At 38.0% G+C, this 20,429-nt stretch overlaps 1 protein-coding gene across 1 annotated transcript in view; it reads right to left on the bottom strand.

Annotated features, from left to right (window-relative positions):
• The window catches only part of gsdmea (gasdermin Ea), a 58,882-nt gene that overhangs the window by 10,914 nt on the left and 27,539 nt on the right, over window positions 1-20,429 (bottom strand). Inside the window, exons 5-9 of the mRNA XM_028818271.2 lie at window positions 11,262-11,382; window positions 8,898-9,092; window positions 6,345-6,472; window positions 4,718-4,907; window positions 2,067-2,134 (exon numbers count right to left, since the gene is read on the bottom strand). Of these exons, the coding sequence (XP_028674104.2) occupies window positions 2,067-2,134; window positions 4,718-4,907; window positions 6,345-6,472; window positions 8,898-9,092; window positions 11,262-11,382 (702 nt within the window). The remainder of the gene's footprint in view (window positions 1-2,066; window positions 2,135-4,717; window positions 4,908-6,344; window positions 6,473-8,897; window positions 9,093-11,261; window positions 11,383-20,429) is intronic.

Below are 20,429 nucleotides of genomic sequence, written 5' to 3'. Positions count from 1 at the left end.
TGAAATATCACATTCGCACAAGTATTCTAACTCTGTCTTAGGTGCCCCCAATTGACCGTCATTGAGACGTTTCTGCACCTTGTTTGGAGTCCACCTATGCTCGATGCAATTTACTGGAAATTGTTAGGAAAAAGCACCCACCTGTCTGTAGAGGGTTCTGCAATCTGTCATATTTATCAAAGCCAAAACCAAGCTATCAGGTCAAAAGAACTGCCTGCAGAGTTTACGCACAGGATTGTGTCAAGGCACAGACCTGGAGAAGCTCACAAAAAAATCCTGCACCATTGAAGGTTCATTGGCCTCCATAATTTTGAAACAGCAAGTCTGAAACAACCATGACTCTTCCTAGAGTTTGCCACCATGCCAAACTGAACAATTGTGGGAGAAGGGCCATCGTAAGAGAAGCAACCAAGAACTTGATGGTCATTGTGCCTGAGCTCTGGAGAACCAATGTCCAGATGGGAGAAACTTCCAGAAGTACAATCACCACTGTAAATCTCCACATATCTAGGCTTTATGAACGAGTGGCCAGACAGAAGCACCTCTCTTCAGTAAAAAACACACATAGAAACCACCTTGGAGTTTGCAAAAAGGTATATATGAGGATTATTAGACTCTTGGAGGAGGTTGGGAGCATGCGCCGATTACATCGCGTTGCCGCACCCACCACACGACAAACCGCCCGTAATTGGGATCGGAGTGTAGCCGTGCAATGGGTGACACCTCAGCACCACACTGAACAGTGTGAGGTTTTTATAGTGGCTGGAGTGCCAACCCTGTTACCAACCCCCAAGATTCCCCTGCAAGTTGGAGGACCTGCTTGCAGGGCTGGATGTGAGAAACAAGATTAGTGTCATGTCTGGAGGAAACCTGGCACTGCTCATCACCTGGGCAATACCATTTCAATAGTGAAGCAGAGTGGTGGTAACATCATGCTGTGACATTATCTGTCATTGGCAGGGACTGGGAGACAGACAGTCTTGAGAAAAAGCTGAATGGAGTAAAGTACAGAGATATCCTTAATGAAAACCTGCTCCAGAGTACTGTGAACCTCAGACTGGGCCGAAGGTTCAACTTCCAACTGGACAGTGACCAGTAGCACAAAATAAAGACAACACAGGAATGGCTTAGAGACAACCCTGTGAATGTTCTTGAGAAGCCCAGACTTAAACTTGAGAGGATCTATAGAGACGAATGGCAGAAAGTTCCTAAATCCAGGTGTGTGAAGCTTGTCATGTCAAACTCGAGAAGACTCCAGACGGTAATCGCTGACAACGGTGCAACAAATAAGTACTGAATAAAGAGTCTGAATACTTGTGCCAATGTGATATTTGAGTTTTTTAATTTTCATAAATTTGCTAAAATTTCAAAAATCCTGTTTTTGCTTTGTCGTTTTGAGGTACTGACTGTTGCTTGATGTGGAAAAAAACGTAAATGATTTTAGCATAGTGATACAGGATAACAAAATGTGAAGATGTCTGAATACTTTCTGAATGCATTGTAGTTACAGAGCCTTGCAGAACATTTGAAATGGATCACAAATATGACATTTACACGTTTTGTTTCAATCTGTACTTTTATTGAAAGCTAATGTGTTGAAAGAGTAAAAGTTTAAGGATAAGCGTGTCTGAGCCTATTATGTTATGCAAAATTTATTATTGATCAGCATATATCTTTCTTAGTTTTTATTTTTTTCAAATATCTCCAAAAACTTTTTATTTTATTGGCAAATCTGAAGTAAAGCTAAGCACAGACAATTAAGCAGCAGGAAATCACCAGTCTTGGTGGTGGAGCTAAGCAGATTTATAACATGTTGTACTTCTAATATTCAACACCACCAGATTTGAAAACTAGAAATTCGTTGTAATTGCACAGAGCAGTCACTTTACTAGGTAGTCCTTCTTATTTAAATTTGCATTTGAACATCTTAAACCATTACTTTATTGTTTACAAGGTAGACTCCCACCTAGTCAGCAACTAAATAATCAAGTGGCAAACAGTTCTAAAAGTCATTTTATCGTAGTTTTGTTTAACGTCATACATTCACAGTATATAATATTACTCACCAGTTGGTGTAATGATGGTATGATGTCGTAACAGTTTCCGAGTTCAGCAAGGGCCTCTTCTGTCATTTCTAAAGAAAAGATAATGTCTCTTAGTATCCTGTTTGCTACTCAGGTATTAAATCATCTAAAAAATAATGTATCAGTCCCACAATCAAAAAACTGGCTTATAATATTTATTTATTTTGTAAAATGATGGGATTGATTTAATACCTGTAGTTAGTTGTATATTGTCTTGCAAGTTCATCTCATAAAAACTGACTTGTATAATGAAATAAATTGGACAATCAGTAATACTCTTTGGTATTAGAACCAATTGCAAAAACTTCAACAAATGCTACTACTATGTACTCACTTTTGCCACTGCAGTATTTCTATTTCCAGCCCCAAAACATTTTGAAATTTTCAATAAAATAACCTGATTTTTAAAATAAAGAGTCTAGAACTAAGTGAAGGATTTCTGAATAGATCACCATCGTCTGACATGAGCTATCAATGGTAGCTGCAGTCATAGAACGGAAATTGAAAAGTGGGAGTATGTGGAATATACTGTACGTAGAGCACATTTTATAAAGTAAAAAATGGATTTGTCACAAAATAAGTATGGAGCAGCGCTAGTGAGGAGTGAAAACCTCAACTCCCAGCAGTCCCTGCAGTGGCTCTTGATTGGTCATCTGGCAAGGGAGCAGGGGCTGCTGGGTATAAGGAGGCCGGTGCGAGTTTTAAAAGGAGGCCAATTATACAAAGAAGGGGGAAGTCTTTTGTTGTTTTGTGTCTTGAGTTGCCTGTCTGTTTGCCTTTACTACCTCTGGATTCTTGTTTGGTCCAGGATCAGGATCATCTCCTGTTTTGATGTATGGACTGTCTGGTGTGCTCTTGCTGCATGAGGTCTGCCTTAGGATTTATTGTTGACCTGCGAAGAAAGGAGCGCTGCTGATCCCATTACACGTCATCATCTCTTCAGGAAATACCAGTAGGACTGATCTTTACGTACTCATACAGCGAGCTGATCTCTGGACTGTCTCTCTCTATCATTTCATTCCATGTTGCCGTTTTTCATGGACTTCATCGTGTTTGGCTTTTGTTAGTTGTTTGTTATTGTGGAATTTGTGTTTATTGTGTATCGCCGGATGGGAACTGGGGTGGTATCGTTATAGTTTGCGCAATTATATTTCATTTGTTATTGTTTAATACATTCTTCTATTTCTGTTTTATTACCAGTTGCTGGGTGTGTTCCTGGGATCCCCACTGAAAAAATAAATAAACCACTGTCCAAGGCGGTGTGAATCTTAGCTGAGTTTTTTAGTCTGCTAAAAGTATGCATACTGAACATATATAAAAATAGAACTCTTTTGTTTTAGATCAAGCAGAAATGTGTCAATTTACATGAAATGTCTTAATTTTCTAATTCACATTAAATGTTTTTTATGCAAGGAGACCCTTGACATTTGCCAAAATAAAAAATAGAAAAACAATTAAAAGAGCTGTGGAATGGCAGCAAAAAGGTAACAAATTAGTATAATCTTCAAGAAACTGATTAGGCATTTAAGCAATACTGGATATTTCCAAAGAAGAACAGTATAAAGCAGTGCTTCCCAAACTCGGTCCTGGGGACCCCCTGTGGCTGCAGGTTTTTGTTCCAACCAGCTTCTGTTTTTAATTGAACTCCTGGGCTAATTAAGTGATGTGTTATTTCCCAAGTTCTGTGTTTAGGGACCAATATAGAAATTAGAAAACTAAGTTTGCTAAAAAAAATGTAAAATGTACCAAGCAGTTCTATAAGAATAATGTATTTTTTTTTCTTTTTAACAGTGTTTTCATCTTCATTCTACTTTTCAAGGTGTTCTAATTGTTTAATTAATCCATTATTTACTAATTAGTGGGTCTGACTCTAAAGTAGTTGTAGCCTTTGATTATTCAGTGTGTTGTTTGCCTGGGTGTCTGCTCTGCTGGTTGTCATTATTAAGATACAACGAAGGGGGAAAAACTGCACAGGGAAAGGGCAAAGTATAATGAAATCCACAAAAGAGAGTTAAGCATTTAAATCTATAGCAAAAGCAGAAATATTTACTGTATAAATGTCTTATAAATGTAAAAATCATGCTGCTGTGCTTTTCTGAATGTCGAATAAAAGAAAAAAAACAGCTAATTAAATGAGCTTAGTGTTATCAGGTGTTGTCACTGATTAGGAATCTGGTTGGAACAAAAACCTGCACCCACAGGGGGTCCCCAGGACAGAGTTTGGGAAACACTGGTATAAAGCAATCCGGAAAAAAACAAAACAAAGGATAATATCGTTATTTAAGAGTGCTGTACAGTACAGTGGCGTAGGCTATTTGAACTTCAGCATGGAATTGCCTTTTATGATATCAAAGGCATCACACGGTTATTTTTGTCTTGACATGGTTGGCAGTCCAGGCTGACAATCTCCAAAGTTAAATACTTTAGCCAGGAATTATTATAAGATTCCTGTATTCCAGTTTAACCCATTTTAATTAGACTTCTGCATTAACGTTTCAATATACACTTTCTGTTCTCTGCATAGTTTTGTATTTCTTCTATTTCTCACTTGCAGTGAACAACTGAAAGTGCAAAGTGTTAATTGTCACGCTGTCCTAAGTTTCAGTACAGGCCAAGCATATTATCCCGGTTACCTTCCAGTGCACTAATAAGCATATTCGAAGCCCTGACGATATCTGGGCATTCAGTTGGTTCCATCTCCTTTCCGTCCATGTAGTGTAAGCCTAGGCTTCTTAGTAAGGCTGTAGCGATTTCTCTCTGAGAACTGTACAACCCTTCTAACTCAGACAGATCTGGCGTTTCCCCTGTGGAAAGCTGGTCCAGCTAGAAAAATAAAACAAAATACAAAATGTTTCTTGTACAACAATTTCGCATGAGCCAGCCCTAACTGAATGTCATTACTAAATTGCATTTATTATGAATATTATAGGACATAAGACTGCAGTGTCAAATGTTCACCCCTAAAGGTTTAAACTGTGGCCTTGACACCTTTTGCAGTGAATTTTTTCCAATTCAAAATTAGATCCAATCTTGAACCCCCAAGCTCCAACCAACACCAAGGCCAATGTAAAGATATTGACTAGGAAAATAAAACAATGTTAATTATTAGGATGGTTAAAATACCATTGGTTACATTAATTACTATTTAAAAAGAAACCAAGAGGCAAACAAAATGTTATTGGAGAACAAACATTATTTAGTTTCATCAAACACCTAAAATACAAATTATGCTAAACTACTAAAAGAAGTATAAACTGAGGAAAAGTAAGGTCCGGACTCTGTTAAATACATCAATATCAAACGGCAGAGTAATTTTTTTGCTAAGATAGCAATTATATACATACAGCATGTTATTTTGCACTTTTCAAATACAGGTTTCCTTGGCTGAGGAATTCTGCATAAGAGCAATTTTCTTTAAGGCCACATTCTGTTCCTTTTCACAGTTTACTTATTAACTGGCAAGTGAAGTAGATACATGCCAGATGAACATATTTCAAATTGACTGCCATTCTGATGTCAGGCCCCAGACCATCTTTCTTAAAGGTGACACATTAACTCAATGTGACATATTGAACAGGAAGAATGTGAAAATGTTAATGAGGTTCAGCCAAGGAAATGTGGTTCTCCTCTAACTGTACTAACAATAAAATACTAAGAAAGCTGCTGGAAGTGTTTTGACACTGTGGGCTCTGGATTCCTTTGCCATAATTTTGTAGAAATTATATTTTAAGCTCTTAAAAAGAGAAGAAAGGGTCATTAGCAAACGCTCACACAACTGCTTCACACAACTTACTTAAAATGAGTTTTCACTTTCAATACACTTATAAATGTAAGTTGAGTAGTAAGGAGGTTGTCTGATCGCAGCAACCTTTTAAAATGTGTCTGGATAAAGCACCTTATATATAACAGGTGTTAATGTCAGTTATGAATTGAGAGCAGGTTGTTTCATATTTAAACTTATAATTCTTTCTCTATAGTCACTGGACTCTTTCATAACTAAAACAGCAGCAAAATGCAAGTCATGTAGGACTAAAGGGCAGGGAACACTGACTGTAATTCATTTACCTGACTGCTAAATGTATCCGTTTTGCATAATTATTATAAATGTGTAAAACATAATACAATAAACACACCAGCACCCAAGGAGGCAGCATTTGATTTATACCTTTAATTTAGCTTTATTTTTCATTAAGGAAAAATATCTTAGTCTCTGGTCACTTATCTTTATTGTGTATGGTATGTCAGAAAATAAGCACTCACCACATTGTCCACAACAGTAATTACATCTTTCTGATATAAAACTTCATTTATAAGCTTGAATAATATGTATCTTTTTTCTTCAGGCATTTCTGCAAATGGTCGGAAATGGTGTTTAAATCCATCCAAATCTACAAAAAAAAATCAAGATAATTATTTTTGATTTAAAGTTTTGTTTCTAATTCGTTTTAATTATTTGAGGTACATCAGCTTGCAACAGTAAATTAATGTGAATGTTTAACCAGACCCCCTAAGAAAGCCATACAAATTTTTGAGTTGCCTTGGACAGTTACTGTTTAGTTTAATAACACATTGTTTTTAATAGAGGTAGCATGATTTAACTGGGCAATAAAAAAAGAAAGTTTTTATGTCTGCTTTACCACTGATGTTCATTTTAAATGCCAGAAGTCAAGGATCTATGTACTAGACAAAATGTAGGCCAAATAGTACAGAGTTACAGACAAAGAGTTTGACACGCTCTGATATTATTCATGAATGTAAACCACAATTCAGCAAAAAGGTCAAGCAAGGAAAAAATATCTTTTTATGTAGTCTTGTGAACTTTGCTGTAGTTTACAAAATCAAGCAGATGCCTTCCTGGATTACTAGCAGGTAAACCAAAACCTAAAGCAACACAACCATCTCAGTGTGCCTGGATGGCTTGGCAGAACAGAAGCAAAGAAGCTGCTGATTGGCTGTGTGATTGGCCGCTGCAAGACTAGACAGAGACGAGGAAGGTGCTGATTGGCTGTGGGTTGGAAAGCTGCAGAGATAAGTCGATATAGAAAGACAGAAACACAGCTACCGTGAAAGACACTAAATCACTGCTGGCTTTCTGGATAAACAACTGAACAAAAGCAACTGCAGAACAACAAGGAGTTGTTTGCCTTGCTGAAAGAGACTGCTGGTCAGCATGATGTGGACTGCTGGTCAATCACGGGGCAATCGAATGAACAGAAAATTAGTTATGCAATATTCTTACGTGTTTCTAGTTTCCCCTTCAGAAAAAGATGCTAACTCAGATGAATGCTTTCTGTTGACATTGAACAGGGCTAAGCAAATTTAACAATGTTTCAATTAGCATATATAATTTATAAAAATTCATAACATTAAATGGTACTAAATTAACTTCCATCAAATAGAAACATCAAATATATAGTACGTCTTCAAAGTCTATGGAATGTATTTAAAGAAAAGAATGTAACAAAAAAAAAAAACATAAGAGCGTCCAAAAATGCTTGGATTGTCTTGACCTAATCATTTTCCAAAACTAATTTATTACACCCCAAAAATTTGTCTACGAAAAACAAGGCCATTTAAATTGTGAATTAGAGGTCCCAAAACCTGGTTAAATTCTGTCCATCCATTCTTTTCCAATACATTTTTTAATCGCAGCCTACACATCCCCCCACATTCACCAAAATAAATACTCTGTGCTCTGGCACCTCTGCTGCATATGTGTGGTGGATAAAAAAACAGATAATAAAATAAAGTGCTTCCAGCATCAAAAGGGAAAAGAAATCACTTTATAAAAAGAAAAAAATAAGGACAGTGACGAGACTAATGTGTACTGAAATCTATTAGATCATTCATCTTTCTTACAAAAGTTATTTACTTGAGTTGTTCTCCAACTTTACAGCATGAGAACAGAAATAATTTAAGTGGAAAATGTGTGATTTTAAAGGCTTACAATTAGCACATTGGATGAAATGAATGCCGTTAAGTGCTTCAGAACCAAGTCAGTTAAAATTGACCTTAAAGGCTTGGTGATTGGTATGAAATTAGTGTTTTTAGCGATGTGAAATACATTTTAGAATACAGATCTACCAGCTTTGTACAAATGCACATAAATTAAGTCACACACACTGTGTAGATAGATAGATAGATAGATAGATAGATAGATAGATAGATAGATAGATAGATAGATAGATAGATACGTTATTAATCCCAAGGGGAAATTCACATACTCCAGCAGCAGCATACTGATAAAAACAATATTAAATTAAAGAGTGATAAAAATGCAGGTATACAGACAGACAATAACTATGAATAATGTTAGCGTTTACCCCAACCCCCTTCCCCCCCCCGGGTGGTATTGAAGAGTCGCATAGTGTGGGGGAGGAACGATCTCCTCAGTCTGTCAGTGAAGCAGGACAGTGACAGCAGTCTGTCGCTGAAGCTGCTCCTCTGTCTGGAGATGATCCTGTTCAGTGGATGCAGTGGATTCTCCATGATTGACAGGAGCCTGCTCAGTGCCCGTCGCTCTGCCACCGATGTAAAAACTGTCTAGCTCCATGCCTGCCTTCCTCACCAGTTTGTCCAGGTATGACGCGTCCCTCTTCTTTATGCTGTCTCCACAGCACACCACCGCGTAGAAGAGGGCGCTCGCCACAACCGTCTGATAGAACATCTGCAGCATCTTATTGTGCCAGTTTTTAATGTACATCCAAGAATCACAATTATTTCAAGTAATTTAATTATTTTCAGAAAGCATTGCTTATTTTTGAAAACCTTATGAAATAAAAAATGTTTGGGTGCTTTATTGCAAATGGTTACCTGGTTTCAAAACACTTAGGGGAGCTTCACTTGTTACCTTCTTCTCGTCTGCCGAAGAGAGCTGAAAAGCAGTTGTCTGACACTGCTGTCTTGAAGTATCTACTAACATAAGTTGATCTGAAGGCCAGGCCGTGCTTTCACTGCTTCCACTGTCAGTTTCAAAGCCCCCCCAGCTGTCAGACAGAACACACAACTCTAAAATGAAAGCAAAACCAAAGTACAGTATTTTGTTTGTCTATACTCTAAAGACACAGTGCAACTGACCATATATTCAAAATAAATTACACATACTGTATCCAATTTTACTTAAAATACTATATAGGGCTTTAACAAATAATTGAAATTCAAATATTTTGGAATATGTAAAAAAAAAGATTTGAATGTTAAACAATGCCTATAATATGCAAGATTATCAGCATGAACATGTCACCCCTTCCCAGTTTACAACGTTAAACTCATAGCTGCTTGCAAAAATTAGTACTGTTTGGATAGTTAAAAAAATATACTGTTACTTTTTTTTAAAAGTTTAACAATCAATTTCAGCTCAACAAACTAAACTTGATTCATCACTAAATCATGAAAATGTGTCATAGCTGACAAATGTCACCAGCCATGGAGTCACACTGGTCGCTACACTAAACCTTGAATCAGAGACCTGTTGGTAAAGGACTCAACATAAAAACTATCATTCTTTGAAAAAGCAGCGGTTGGGAGCGGAAGGTCTGAGTACAGAGTGGAGAAAGTTGTGTGACTAAAAAAAATGTTATTAAAAATACAGCATACAGAATATACTACAACATCTTTCACAGTCAAGGTTTCTTTAGTTCTGTTTCCAACTGAGCTAAGCAAATTGTTAGCAAACAGTCTTCTTACTGGTGGTTAAAAAAGTAAAGATACTGGATTTTGTCATTGGTTTATATTTTTACAAAGACAAACATTTTGCAGATGAAGTCTGGAATGCACTCATTTCCCACTGTGGTGATGAAGCACACTGCACAACCAGGGGACAGACATACAAGTAACCTCACCAGATGGGCTGAAGGACAAAATACTGTGCATATAATAAAACTGTTGCTCACTGCGGAGATGGTTCCATTACTGCATAGCTACAGGCTTGCATGAAAAATGTTGTTACATATTATGCCCACCAGATTGCTTACAGTAATATGTAGGTTCAAAACTCTTGAGGAGTTGGATAACACAGATTCAAAGCTGTAGGAATTGGGTGGTAATCAAAATGAAAATCTGCTTAGATTCACCTGTAGTCAGAATTTCTTTATATCACATACAAACTACAGCGAGACTCCAAAACTACTTTTTGATCCTAACACAGAAATCACCCCAGACAGATTCACTATTTCTTGTTTCAATCACATCAATTATCTGTTCGATTTTGTTTTGTGTGTAAATAAAGTTCAAAATGTTATAAGAGCCCTTTCTGGTGCCAAATGTAATGAACACATCACTCCTCAACTCCAACCCAGAAGGTTTAAATTCATTTTGTTTCCTTCCCCTTTCTTTCCATTATGAGACCTTCTACTTCTGATAATATTTTTCATATCTGATCCTTTACCGGTGGTCCTAGCCATCTAAGAGTTACTCTCAGAAGGTTAAAGTTTACAAATTCCAATCATAAGCATGTGGGGTATCGTTTTAGACTATTTCAAAGTCAATTTAAGTCTCTATGGACCTCTATCAGAGGTTGAAAAATGACAAATATCTATTGCAATCAAGAAGTCTTTAAACATTTAAATGAAAGCAAACACTTTAATATTTCAAATATCTGGCACAACTGTTCTTGTTTCTTAAGTATGCCTACCTCATGAAGTAAATCTCTACATTTCTAATGAACACCCTGAATTAGGGTGGCTTCCACTAATTGAGACTTTTTCCTTTTGTCATTGTGGGATTTTTTTTGGTTTCCTCCCATAAATCAGAAACACACATTTAAGTTTAATTGTCAATTCTGTATTGGCCAGGTATTGGATGTGGATGAGTGGATGTGAGCGTCTGCAAGAGTGAGTTTTTTGATGGACTGATGTACTCATCCAGCTTTGATCTCAAGAGATCGGCCAGACTCTTACTCTATGTGATCCTAAAATGAAAAAATGGACGTCTCATATTGGAACAAAAAAGAGCAAAGATTTGGAAGGAGAGAATGAATTATATGAGCAGCAGACACAAAGTATACCTACAGTAGGGTTACAAACCGGTTTAAACAAACTTTTAAAAATCACTTTTAATATAGTTCTAAAAAGATTTTCAAGAAATACAAATTAAATCATAAAGGGGGTAAAAGCTTAATTCAATTAAAGCCCAAGAAACCTTTTATTCATACTGCCAGCCAGCAAACGTTGGACTTACCATACTCCCCGTTCACCATTATATGAAGTTCTATTACACTGTAAGCCACGACAGTGCTGGGTGGTATTTCAAGCTGTACACTGCTGTCTTTTAGAATGTTGCTACCATCATTGACACACACCTGCAAAAGCAAACAGCGATTAGTATGACGGCAGTCACACAAAGTGCCATGATTTGGATCTGTGCACAAATGCATGCATTGTATGCTACAATTGTAATGATAGAATCTAGAACAGAAATAGTTTGTACTTAAGAGTTCATGGGCATACACAATTCATAATTTTCAAAACTTTTTCTTTCTATTTATTTGGAAAGCCACATGAATTAACATTAATTTAAATTAAAAAAATACGCTGAAAAGTGTTTCTCAGTATCTTTATATATCATACACTACCGTGGCTCTCCGTTTGTCTGTCCAGGATTTTAAATCACCTGCAGCTCGCAAACCGTTTGACCTATGGACCTGAAATTTGGTACGCATATACTACATGACATCTACTGTCCGCTTTCATGGTGATTATTGACCTCCAAGGTTATTCCTCTTTTTATTTTTATTTTATTTTGTTGTAGAATCAACTCTCGGCAGCGGCCAGCAGTGCGGCAATGTGGTGCATGTATACGGGCGCCGTTCTCATTCCCTACCACCTTCGCCGTCACTTCCCCTGCCTTTTCATATCTTAAATCTTCCTTGAGGCAGATTGAAGACTTAAGTGCCAGCTTAAGTGAAAAATTAAAGAAAACGTACTAAGTAATTGCAACACAAACACTGACTTAATCAGTTTTAACATGAAAAGATGCCGACGAAAGAAGAGAAGAAGTGGGCCACTAGGTTGGAGAATAGAAGAGCTGCTCAGGAAGCAGCAAGCGCATCAACCTCTGAGCAAACAAATTGTAAACATTCAGAGAAAGAGAATGAAAACTACAAGTCAAGAGTATTCACTGCACGTTATCATGCTGTGAGCTGTTACTGCTATAATATATTCAAAAGGCTGCATTTTTATATCTTACATTTATGATACCAAATATATCAAAATGAAAGCAAACAATAAAAGTATATTTTATGATTATTATATGTGTATTGCTTATTACATAAAACATATACATCATTATTGGAAAAACAAATCCATATACTACAGATTAAATCAACTTTAAAAAGTGAAACAGTGGAATATGAATTAAGGTGAAAGATATAAGTTAAATGTTTTTACCCGTGACCCTGTGTTCGGATTCAGCGGGTTGGAAAATGGATGGATAAATGTTTTTAGCCTTATAAAATTAATTCCAAGAAGAAATTTGATAATAGTGTTTATGATTACAAAATTAATGCTTTTAATCAAGTTTCTCCTTAAACACTCTTGGAAAGTTATCAAGAGTAAATTTAACACAAATGTCAACTCCATGCATGTTGGCACACATTATCAGACCTCTCACTTCCTCCTGCCTTTAAATTGCTAACTGCATAGTATTTAAGAAGACACTCGCCCCGATTCAGTACTTTATTCCATGCAGGGACTCTAGCTTTGCTTAGCTTTCTCATGTGGTTTTGGACCTCGATTAACGTATCTGTTAACTACGGCCCTGCCTGTGCCTTCGTCTTTATTTTTGAGATTTCAATTGATTTTGATCATATCCTTTTTTACTCTTTTTGCTCTTGCTCAAAGTCTTTCAAATTCCTGATTTTGCTTCCTCCATTAGGTATAATAACACAGCCACACATCTTGAATTTTGCCAAGCAAGCAGCATCAAGTTAATAAGGTCTGATGATGGATGCCTGAAAATGATAGTTTTTTGGGTAGGGGGTGGTGAAACTCTGCATAAGGGCAGTAGACAATAGTGCTGGTTGAAGGGCTAGAACCTCAGTTTGACTGGCTCAGTCTAAACTGCATTTGTCACTATTGCACACTATCAAAGATTTACTTTGTAACTTATAAATGTAGAAAAGCTAGTTCATAATTTGCATCATACTGCACTACTGGACACTTTTGTTTTATTAAAAGTACTTTGCACTTACACTACCCCTTGCAATGTATGTGTGTTGTGTCCTCACCCGCTGGTTAATCTTTGGTTATGTTATCGACAGTGGTGGTTTCAAGAGGGTCCCGAATACTGCAGGGAATGTGAAGCCGACCTGCACTGACACATACATATGTTGCAAAGTTGTATTTTACAAATGTGGATCTTGACCAGTTCACCAGCTTACTCTGACCAAAACGGATAAACCCTTCAATCTCTTTATTAACAATAGTCTTGTACTGAAATCACGAATATGCTAACAATTCTTTGTGTGAACAAAGATTTTATAGATATGAAAACATAAGGGCATCTTTAGCATATAGCTGATAATATGCAAATCCACAGGCAAGCACATTAAATTAAAAAGGTAAAGTAGGATAAACTAAACATGAATAATGGCATATGGTGTTGGTCAGAGGCCTTAAAGAGAAGTGTCTGCGTACTTTAACCCAGACAGATACAAGTCAGAATAAAGCGCCTTTGTTGTAATAGTAATCTTATGGCATCCTTTGAAGGATAAGTTCAACACAGCTGCATCTCATAGACAATATTTTGTTTATTCAGCACAGTTAGAAACACCTAATGAGCGTGACTCCAAGATGTTCACGTGTTAGAAAAAGATTTTCTCCAACAGAAAGCTTTTGCTAAAATTGCAAAATAAAAGAAGAGGTTTGCCTGGGCCAGGAACCACCGCAAGTCTCAATGTACTCTGAATTGGAAACACGGGCTGCACAGGTGGTAAGCTATGCTATCGAAGCTGTTGCCTTGTGAAGTGCCTGTCACACAAGCTGTTGACTCTTTGAAAATGATCTTCTGTTTCTGTGGTGGCCTGGCATCTGGCAGATGTGCTCCTGTCAGAGTTTCTTCCAGTTTCTTTTGATGGTGCAGGAAACTTTACTCACTGATACAATGGCTTTCTTTACAAGTTCTGTAAGGAAAATACCTACACTTTTAAGGGTTTCAATGGTCTGTCTGCCTTCTATTGTTATCTGTCATTTTCTTGTCATGTTGATAGCAATATATAGTGCAATTCTGCACAAACAATGCTTCAGAGGGTGTAGCAGCACAGTTTCTTCTAATACTTCTTTTAAACAGACAGATGGCTTCTAAATAGTAACCAAAAGTTGAGACACTTGTAGGAACTGATTGCATCTACCCTAAAGGGCTTAATAACTTCCATTGCTACAGAAAAGCTGTACATTTTTAACCCACAGATTATTCCCTGAAAAAGGCCATCTTGTAAAACTCTGAAAATTACATTAAAATGTTCAGTTTTTGGAAGCCTAAACTTTTGACCACATATTTCAGGTTATTCACTGGATTCAAATTGCTTAAACAGAAAATGGATGTTTCTATAACTTTTGACTGTAAGTTTACATATACACTTAAAAATTACAGAGAAACTTTATTTTATATAGTATATTTTTATAGGGAGTCCTCTACAGCGCATCTTCAACCTGAGCCTGGAACAGGGCAGAGTCCCGAGGCTTTGGAAAACATCTTGCATCACCCTAGCCCCAAAGGTATCACGTCATAGTGAGCTGAATGACTTTCGGCCTGTTGCTCTGACATCACATGTGATGAAGACCATGGAGAGGCTGCTGCTTCACCACCTTAGGCCACAGGTTCAACACATCCTTGACCCTCTGCAGTTTGCATATCAGGAAAAGGTGGGAGCGGAGGATGCCATCATCTATATGCTACACCGATCCCTCTCTCACTTGGACAGAGGCAGTGGTGCTGTAAGAATTATGTTTCTAGACTTCTCTAGCGCCTTCAACACAATCCAACCTCTGCTCCTTAGGGACAAGCTGACAGAGATGTGAGTAGGTTCATACCTGGTGGCATGGATCGTGGACTATCTTAAAGACAGACCTCAGTATGTGCGTCTTGGGAACTGCAGGTCTGACATTGTGGTCAGCAACACAGGAGCGCCACAGGGGACTGTACTTTCTCCGGTCCTGTTCAGCCTATATACATCGGACTTCCAATACAACTCGGAGTCCTGCCATGTGCAAAAATTCGCTGATGATACTGCTATCGTGGGCTGCATCAGGAATGGGCTGGAGGAGGAGTATAGGGACCTAATCAATGACTTTGTTAAATGGTGCGACTTAAACCACCTACGCCTGAACACCAGCAAAACCAAGGAGCTGGTGGTGGATTTTAGGAGGCCCAGGCCCCTCATAGACCCCGTGATCATCAAAGGTGACTGTGTGTTGATGGTGCAGACCTATAAATATCTGGGAGTGGTGCTGGATGATAAATTAGACTGGACTGCCAATACTGATGCGCTGTGCAAGAAAGGACAGAGCCGACTGTACTTCCTTAGAAGGCTAGCATCCTTCAACATCTGCAATAAGATGCTGCAGATGTTCTATCAGACAGTTGTGGCGAGCGCCCTCTTCTACGCAGTGGAGTGCTGGGGAGGCAGCATTAAGAGGAAAGACGCCTCACGCCTGGACAAACTGGTGAGGAAGGCAGGCTCTATTGTTGGCATGGAGCTGGACAGTTTAACATCTGTGGCAGAGCGAAGGGCGCTCAGCAGGCTCCTATCAATTATGGAGAATCCACTACATCCACTTAATAGTATCATCTCCAGACAGAAGAGCAGCTTCAGGGACAGACTGCTGTCACTGTCCTGCTCCACTGACAGATTGAGGAGATCGTTCCTCCCCCAAACTATGCGACTCCTCAATTCCATCCGGGGGGGTAAACGTTAACATTTAACATTATACAAAGTTATTGTCTGTTTTTCACCTGCATTATTATCAATCTTTAATTTAATATTATTTATTGTATCAGTATGCTGCTGCTGGAGAATGTGAATTTCCCCTTGGGATTAATAAAGTATCTATCTATCTATCTATCTATCTATCTATCTATCTATCTATCTATCTATCTATCTATCTATCTATCTATCTATCTATCTATCTATCTATCTATCTATCTATCCCTACAAACTTTTCTACAATTGCAAACTTGCATTTGGTACAAAAGGTATACGTGCATGTTAAGAGATTGCTAAAGGATTCACCATGAGCCAGAGAAAAAGACTGAGCTGTCTGGTTTGATGTTTAAATTGCAGCACCTTAACTATCACACCGCACTGCCTACATTAAATTACATTTATATGCTTACTTAATTTTCAGGGTCACAGGGAACCAGAGCAAATGTGTCAAAATAATACAATTAAAATGAATGTCTTAAAATAAGATAATTGGGGGACCAAGTGTGGTTTTGTGAGGTAACATTCCCTGAGATGAATTAGCTTCCCCGATAAGCTAAGAACTGGCTCCTTCTAAGCTCAGATGCAATAATAGAAGAATCTTGTTCAAACAATTGGTTGATTGAATTAATGGAAATGAAATTAATTCCAACATGATGTGTTGAACAGTGGCTCCTTACAGTTTTCCACTGCTATGATCAATGCAAGAATTGTATTTTGTTCACATAGTTGCCATTTTTAGCCTTCTATAACTCCTTGAGATGATGTGTCTGTTCTTTCATTTATAGTGTGTTCAGGCTTTAATGTTATAGTAATTACTAATTCCCGATATGCCACATTTGTGTCATTGTGTGTACAGTACTATTTATTTAAATGATGTCATTTATATTTTGATATAAAGTGACATTTGTGACCCTGAAATAGAGTAACTGGGACAGATAAAAAAAAAATGAAGGATGGGTCCAGAAAAAAAGAAGGACTGGATGAAATATCTTCTAGGATACATTTGATTCTATTTTGAATACAGCAACTACAATTTATGGTTCATTATAAAATTAATGTTTGTATGAACATTTCTATACCCTTGTGGAGTGCCTGTCCCAAAGCCCTTTGTTTGTCACTACTTGGATCAGACGTGTCCCTAAAGGGGTTTTGGCTCTTTTTTCATGACACCAGTGCAGATGCCTCACCTGACCAGCACCGGGCTGAGGGAATGTGGTGAAAGAGTCCTTTATTCACTCAAAATACATTTTTGGGAATCCCAGGATCTATGTGTATTGCAATTTTACCTACTTAATGACTAACCCTCATAAACGTATCATGACACTATCTGTCTGGTCCCTCAATAAAAATATTTACTTAGGATTATTAGTTCAAGTAATACAAACAGCAGTAGTGTATACTGTAATCATACTTTATTAGTTTACAATACCTAACTGAACTTAATAGCACTGACATAATAGGGCAATTTCCACACATAATTCTCTTGACATTGTATATCTTCCTGTGTATGCATGCAATAAAACTCATACTCAAAATGCTAGACTTGTGTACTCTAGGAATCTTCAGCAAGGCATTAAACAGCTAAAGCAGTTAATAAAAAGCAGAATGTCCTCAATAGTGAAGCACTAAACAACAAATGCTAAACATCAACTGAAATGAACTTACAACTGCAGGTTTAAATACATCTGGACATGCAAAACTTCCAAGAAAGTATGGGCATAAATTATTTTCTTTAAAGGAAAAAATGCTGTTTGCTTGGCATTAGGCAGACATTAGAGGGTCAGCTCAGGTTGGACGGTTGGGAGACAAAATCAGAGAGACGAGATTGCGTTGGTTTGGACATGTGCAGAGGAGAGATGCTGAGTATATTGGGAGAAGGATGCTAAGGACAGAGCTGCCAGGGAAGAGGAAAAGAGGAAGGTCTAAGGGGAGGTTTATGGATGTGGTGAGAGAGGACATGCAGGTGATGGTGAAACAGAGCAAGATGCAGAGGACAGAAAGATATGGAAGAAGATGATCTGCTGTGGCGACCCCTAACGGGAGCAGCCAAAAGAAGAAGGGGAAGTCATGTGAAATCATTTTTCTTACTGGTGTTCTTTGTTTACAATTAAGGGCAGAGTGGTGGTTCTGAGGCCAAAGATCTGCGCTGGTATCTGAAAGGTTGCTGGTTCGAATCCCAGTTACTGCCAAAAGAGATCCTACTCTGCTGGGCCCTTGAGCAACACCCTTAACCTGCACTTGCTCCAGGGGCTCGGTACAATGGCTGACCCTGTGCTCTGAACCCCAAGGGTATGTGAAAACTAACAAATTCCTAATACAAGAAATTGTATAAGGTGAAATAACAAACAAAAAAATAGGTAATATTAATTGGACTGTGCAATGAAATGCCACAATAAAATAAAAGCTTTCAATTTACTGTCATTATACTTTGCACTACAATGAAAAAAATGTTAGTCCCACTTGTAATATGCAGCAATAATAAGAAAATAGTAGAATGATACAGCAAACACAAATTATAAAACAGAGTAATGACAATTAAAAAGTAAACAACCATTACATGTTAAAAGTAAATAAAGAAATATCAGATATAAACATACATCATGTATCAGAAAGACAAAGTAACAGTAAGATAGTAAAGTTGAATTTCTAGTTCCAACTGTTTGGTTGTGGGGGTATTTGCATAAATAAATGGTCTTTGGGTAAAAGCTGTCGTTTTGTGCTACAGCATGAAATACGATAATAAAGTTAGTTAGATAGATAGATAGATAGATAGATAGATAGATAGATAGATAGATAGATAGATAGATAGATAGATAGATAGATAGATAGATAGATAGATAGATAGATAGATAGATAGATACTTTATTAATCCCAAGGGGAAATTCACATACTCCAGCAGCAGCATACTGATAAAAAAAAACCAATATTAAATTAAAGAGTGATAACAATGCAGGTATACAGCCAGACAATATCTTTGTATAATGTTAATGTTTACCCCCCCGGGTGGAATTGAAGAGTCGCATAGTGTGAGGGAGGAACGATCTCCTCAGTCTGTCGCTGAAGCTGCTCCTCTGTCTGGAGATGATACTGTTTAGTGGATGCAGTGGATTCTCCATAACTGATAGCCTGCTCAGTGCCCGTCGCTCTGCCACGGATGTCAAATTATCTAGCTCCATGCCTACAATAGAGCTTGCCTTCCTCACCAGTTTCTCCAGGCGTGAGGCGTCCTTCTTCTTAATGCTACCTCCCCAGCCCACCACCGCGTAGAAGAGGGTGCTCGCCACAACCATTTGAAAGAACATCTGCAGCATCTTATTGCAGATGTTGAAGGACGCTAGTCTTCTAAGGAAGTATAGTCGGCTCTGTCCTTTCTTGCACAAAGCATAAGTATTGGCAGTCCAGTCCAATTTATCATCCAGCTGCACTCCCAGGTATTTATAGGTCTGCACCCTCTGCACACAGTCACCTCTGATGATCACGGGGTCCATGAGGGACCTGGGTCTCCTAAAATTGGTTTTGCTGGTGTTCAGGTGTAGGTGGTTTGAGTCACACCATTTAACAAACTCATTGATTAGGTTCCTATACTCCTCCTCCTGCCCACTCCTGATGCAGCCCACGATAGCAGTGTCATCAGCGAACTTTTGCACGTGCAGGACTCCGAGTTGTATTGGAAGTCCGATGTATATAGGCTGAACAGGACCGGAGAAAGTACAGTCCCCTGTGGCGCTCCTGTGTTGCTGACCACAATGTCAGACCTGCAGTTCCCGAGACAGTTTGCAGGGGAGCGAAGGAACAGTATGTTGTACAAGGTACGCCATGATGGAGAATGCTATCTTTAAGCATTTCTTGTCATAATGCTCTGTAGGGGTGGAAGCTTGGTCACAGTTATGAACTGGGAGATTTTAAATACCCTTTGTAGATCTTTGTCTGCATAAGTGCAGTAGCCACGCCAGTCTGTAGTGTCCTTCAGTATGCACTTGTAGAAGCCGAGTCAGGATCCAGTCAGACAGGCTGACGTTCTTTAACATTTTTCAGAGCAGTCTTAACAAGATACGAGTTGTTGAGGGACCATGACAGATCTTCAGTTATGTTAACCCAACTTACTCTGTCTACAGGACACCGGCTTCATGTCCATAAGCTTCCTGACTCTATTAATTTATTACTGCTGTTTTAAAAAAAATCTAAGTGGCTTACCAAAGGCTTTTTTTTTTAATAACTTTTAAAATACTCGGACAAAAGTTATAAAGTTTGTTAAAGTATTATAAAAAAAGTAATCAGCAAATGTAGCTAGTGCTATATATTTTATCAGTAATGTAATATAAGGAAACTATTTAAACCCATTCCAATGTGTTCAAGCTGAGACATTAAAAGAGAAGAGACCCCTGTTTCACAATCATCAATTTCCAGAAATGGGTGGTGAACAC

The sequence above is a fragment of the Erpetoichthys calabaricus genome, chromosome 13 (genome assembly GCF_900747795.2).
Source record: "Erpetoichthys calabaricus chromosome 13, fErpCal1.3, whole genome shotgun sequence".
Taxonomy (NCBI): Eukaryota; Metazoa; Chordata; class Cladistia; order Polypteriformes; family Polypteridae; genus Erpetoichthys; species Erpetoichthys calabaricus.
The sequence above is the reverse complement of the archived record's forward strand: the minus strand, read 5'-3'. Positions and strand labels throughout refer to the sequence as shown.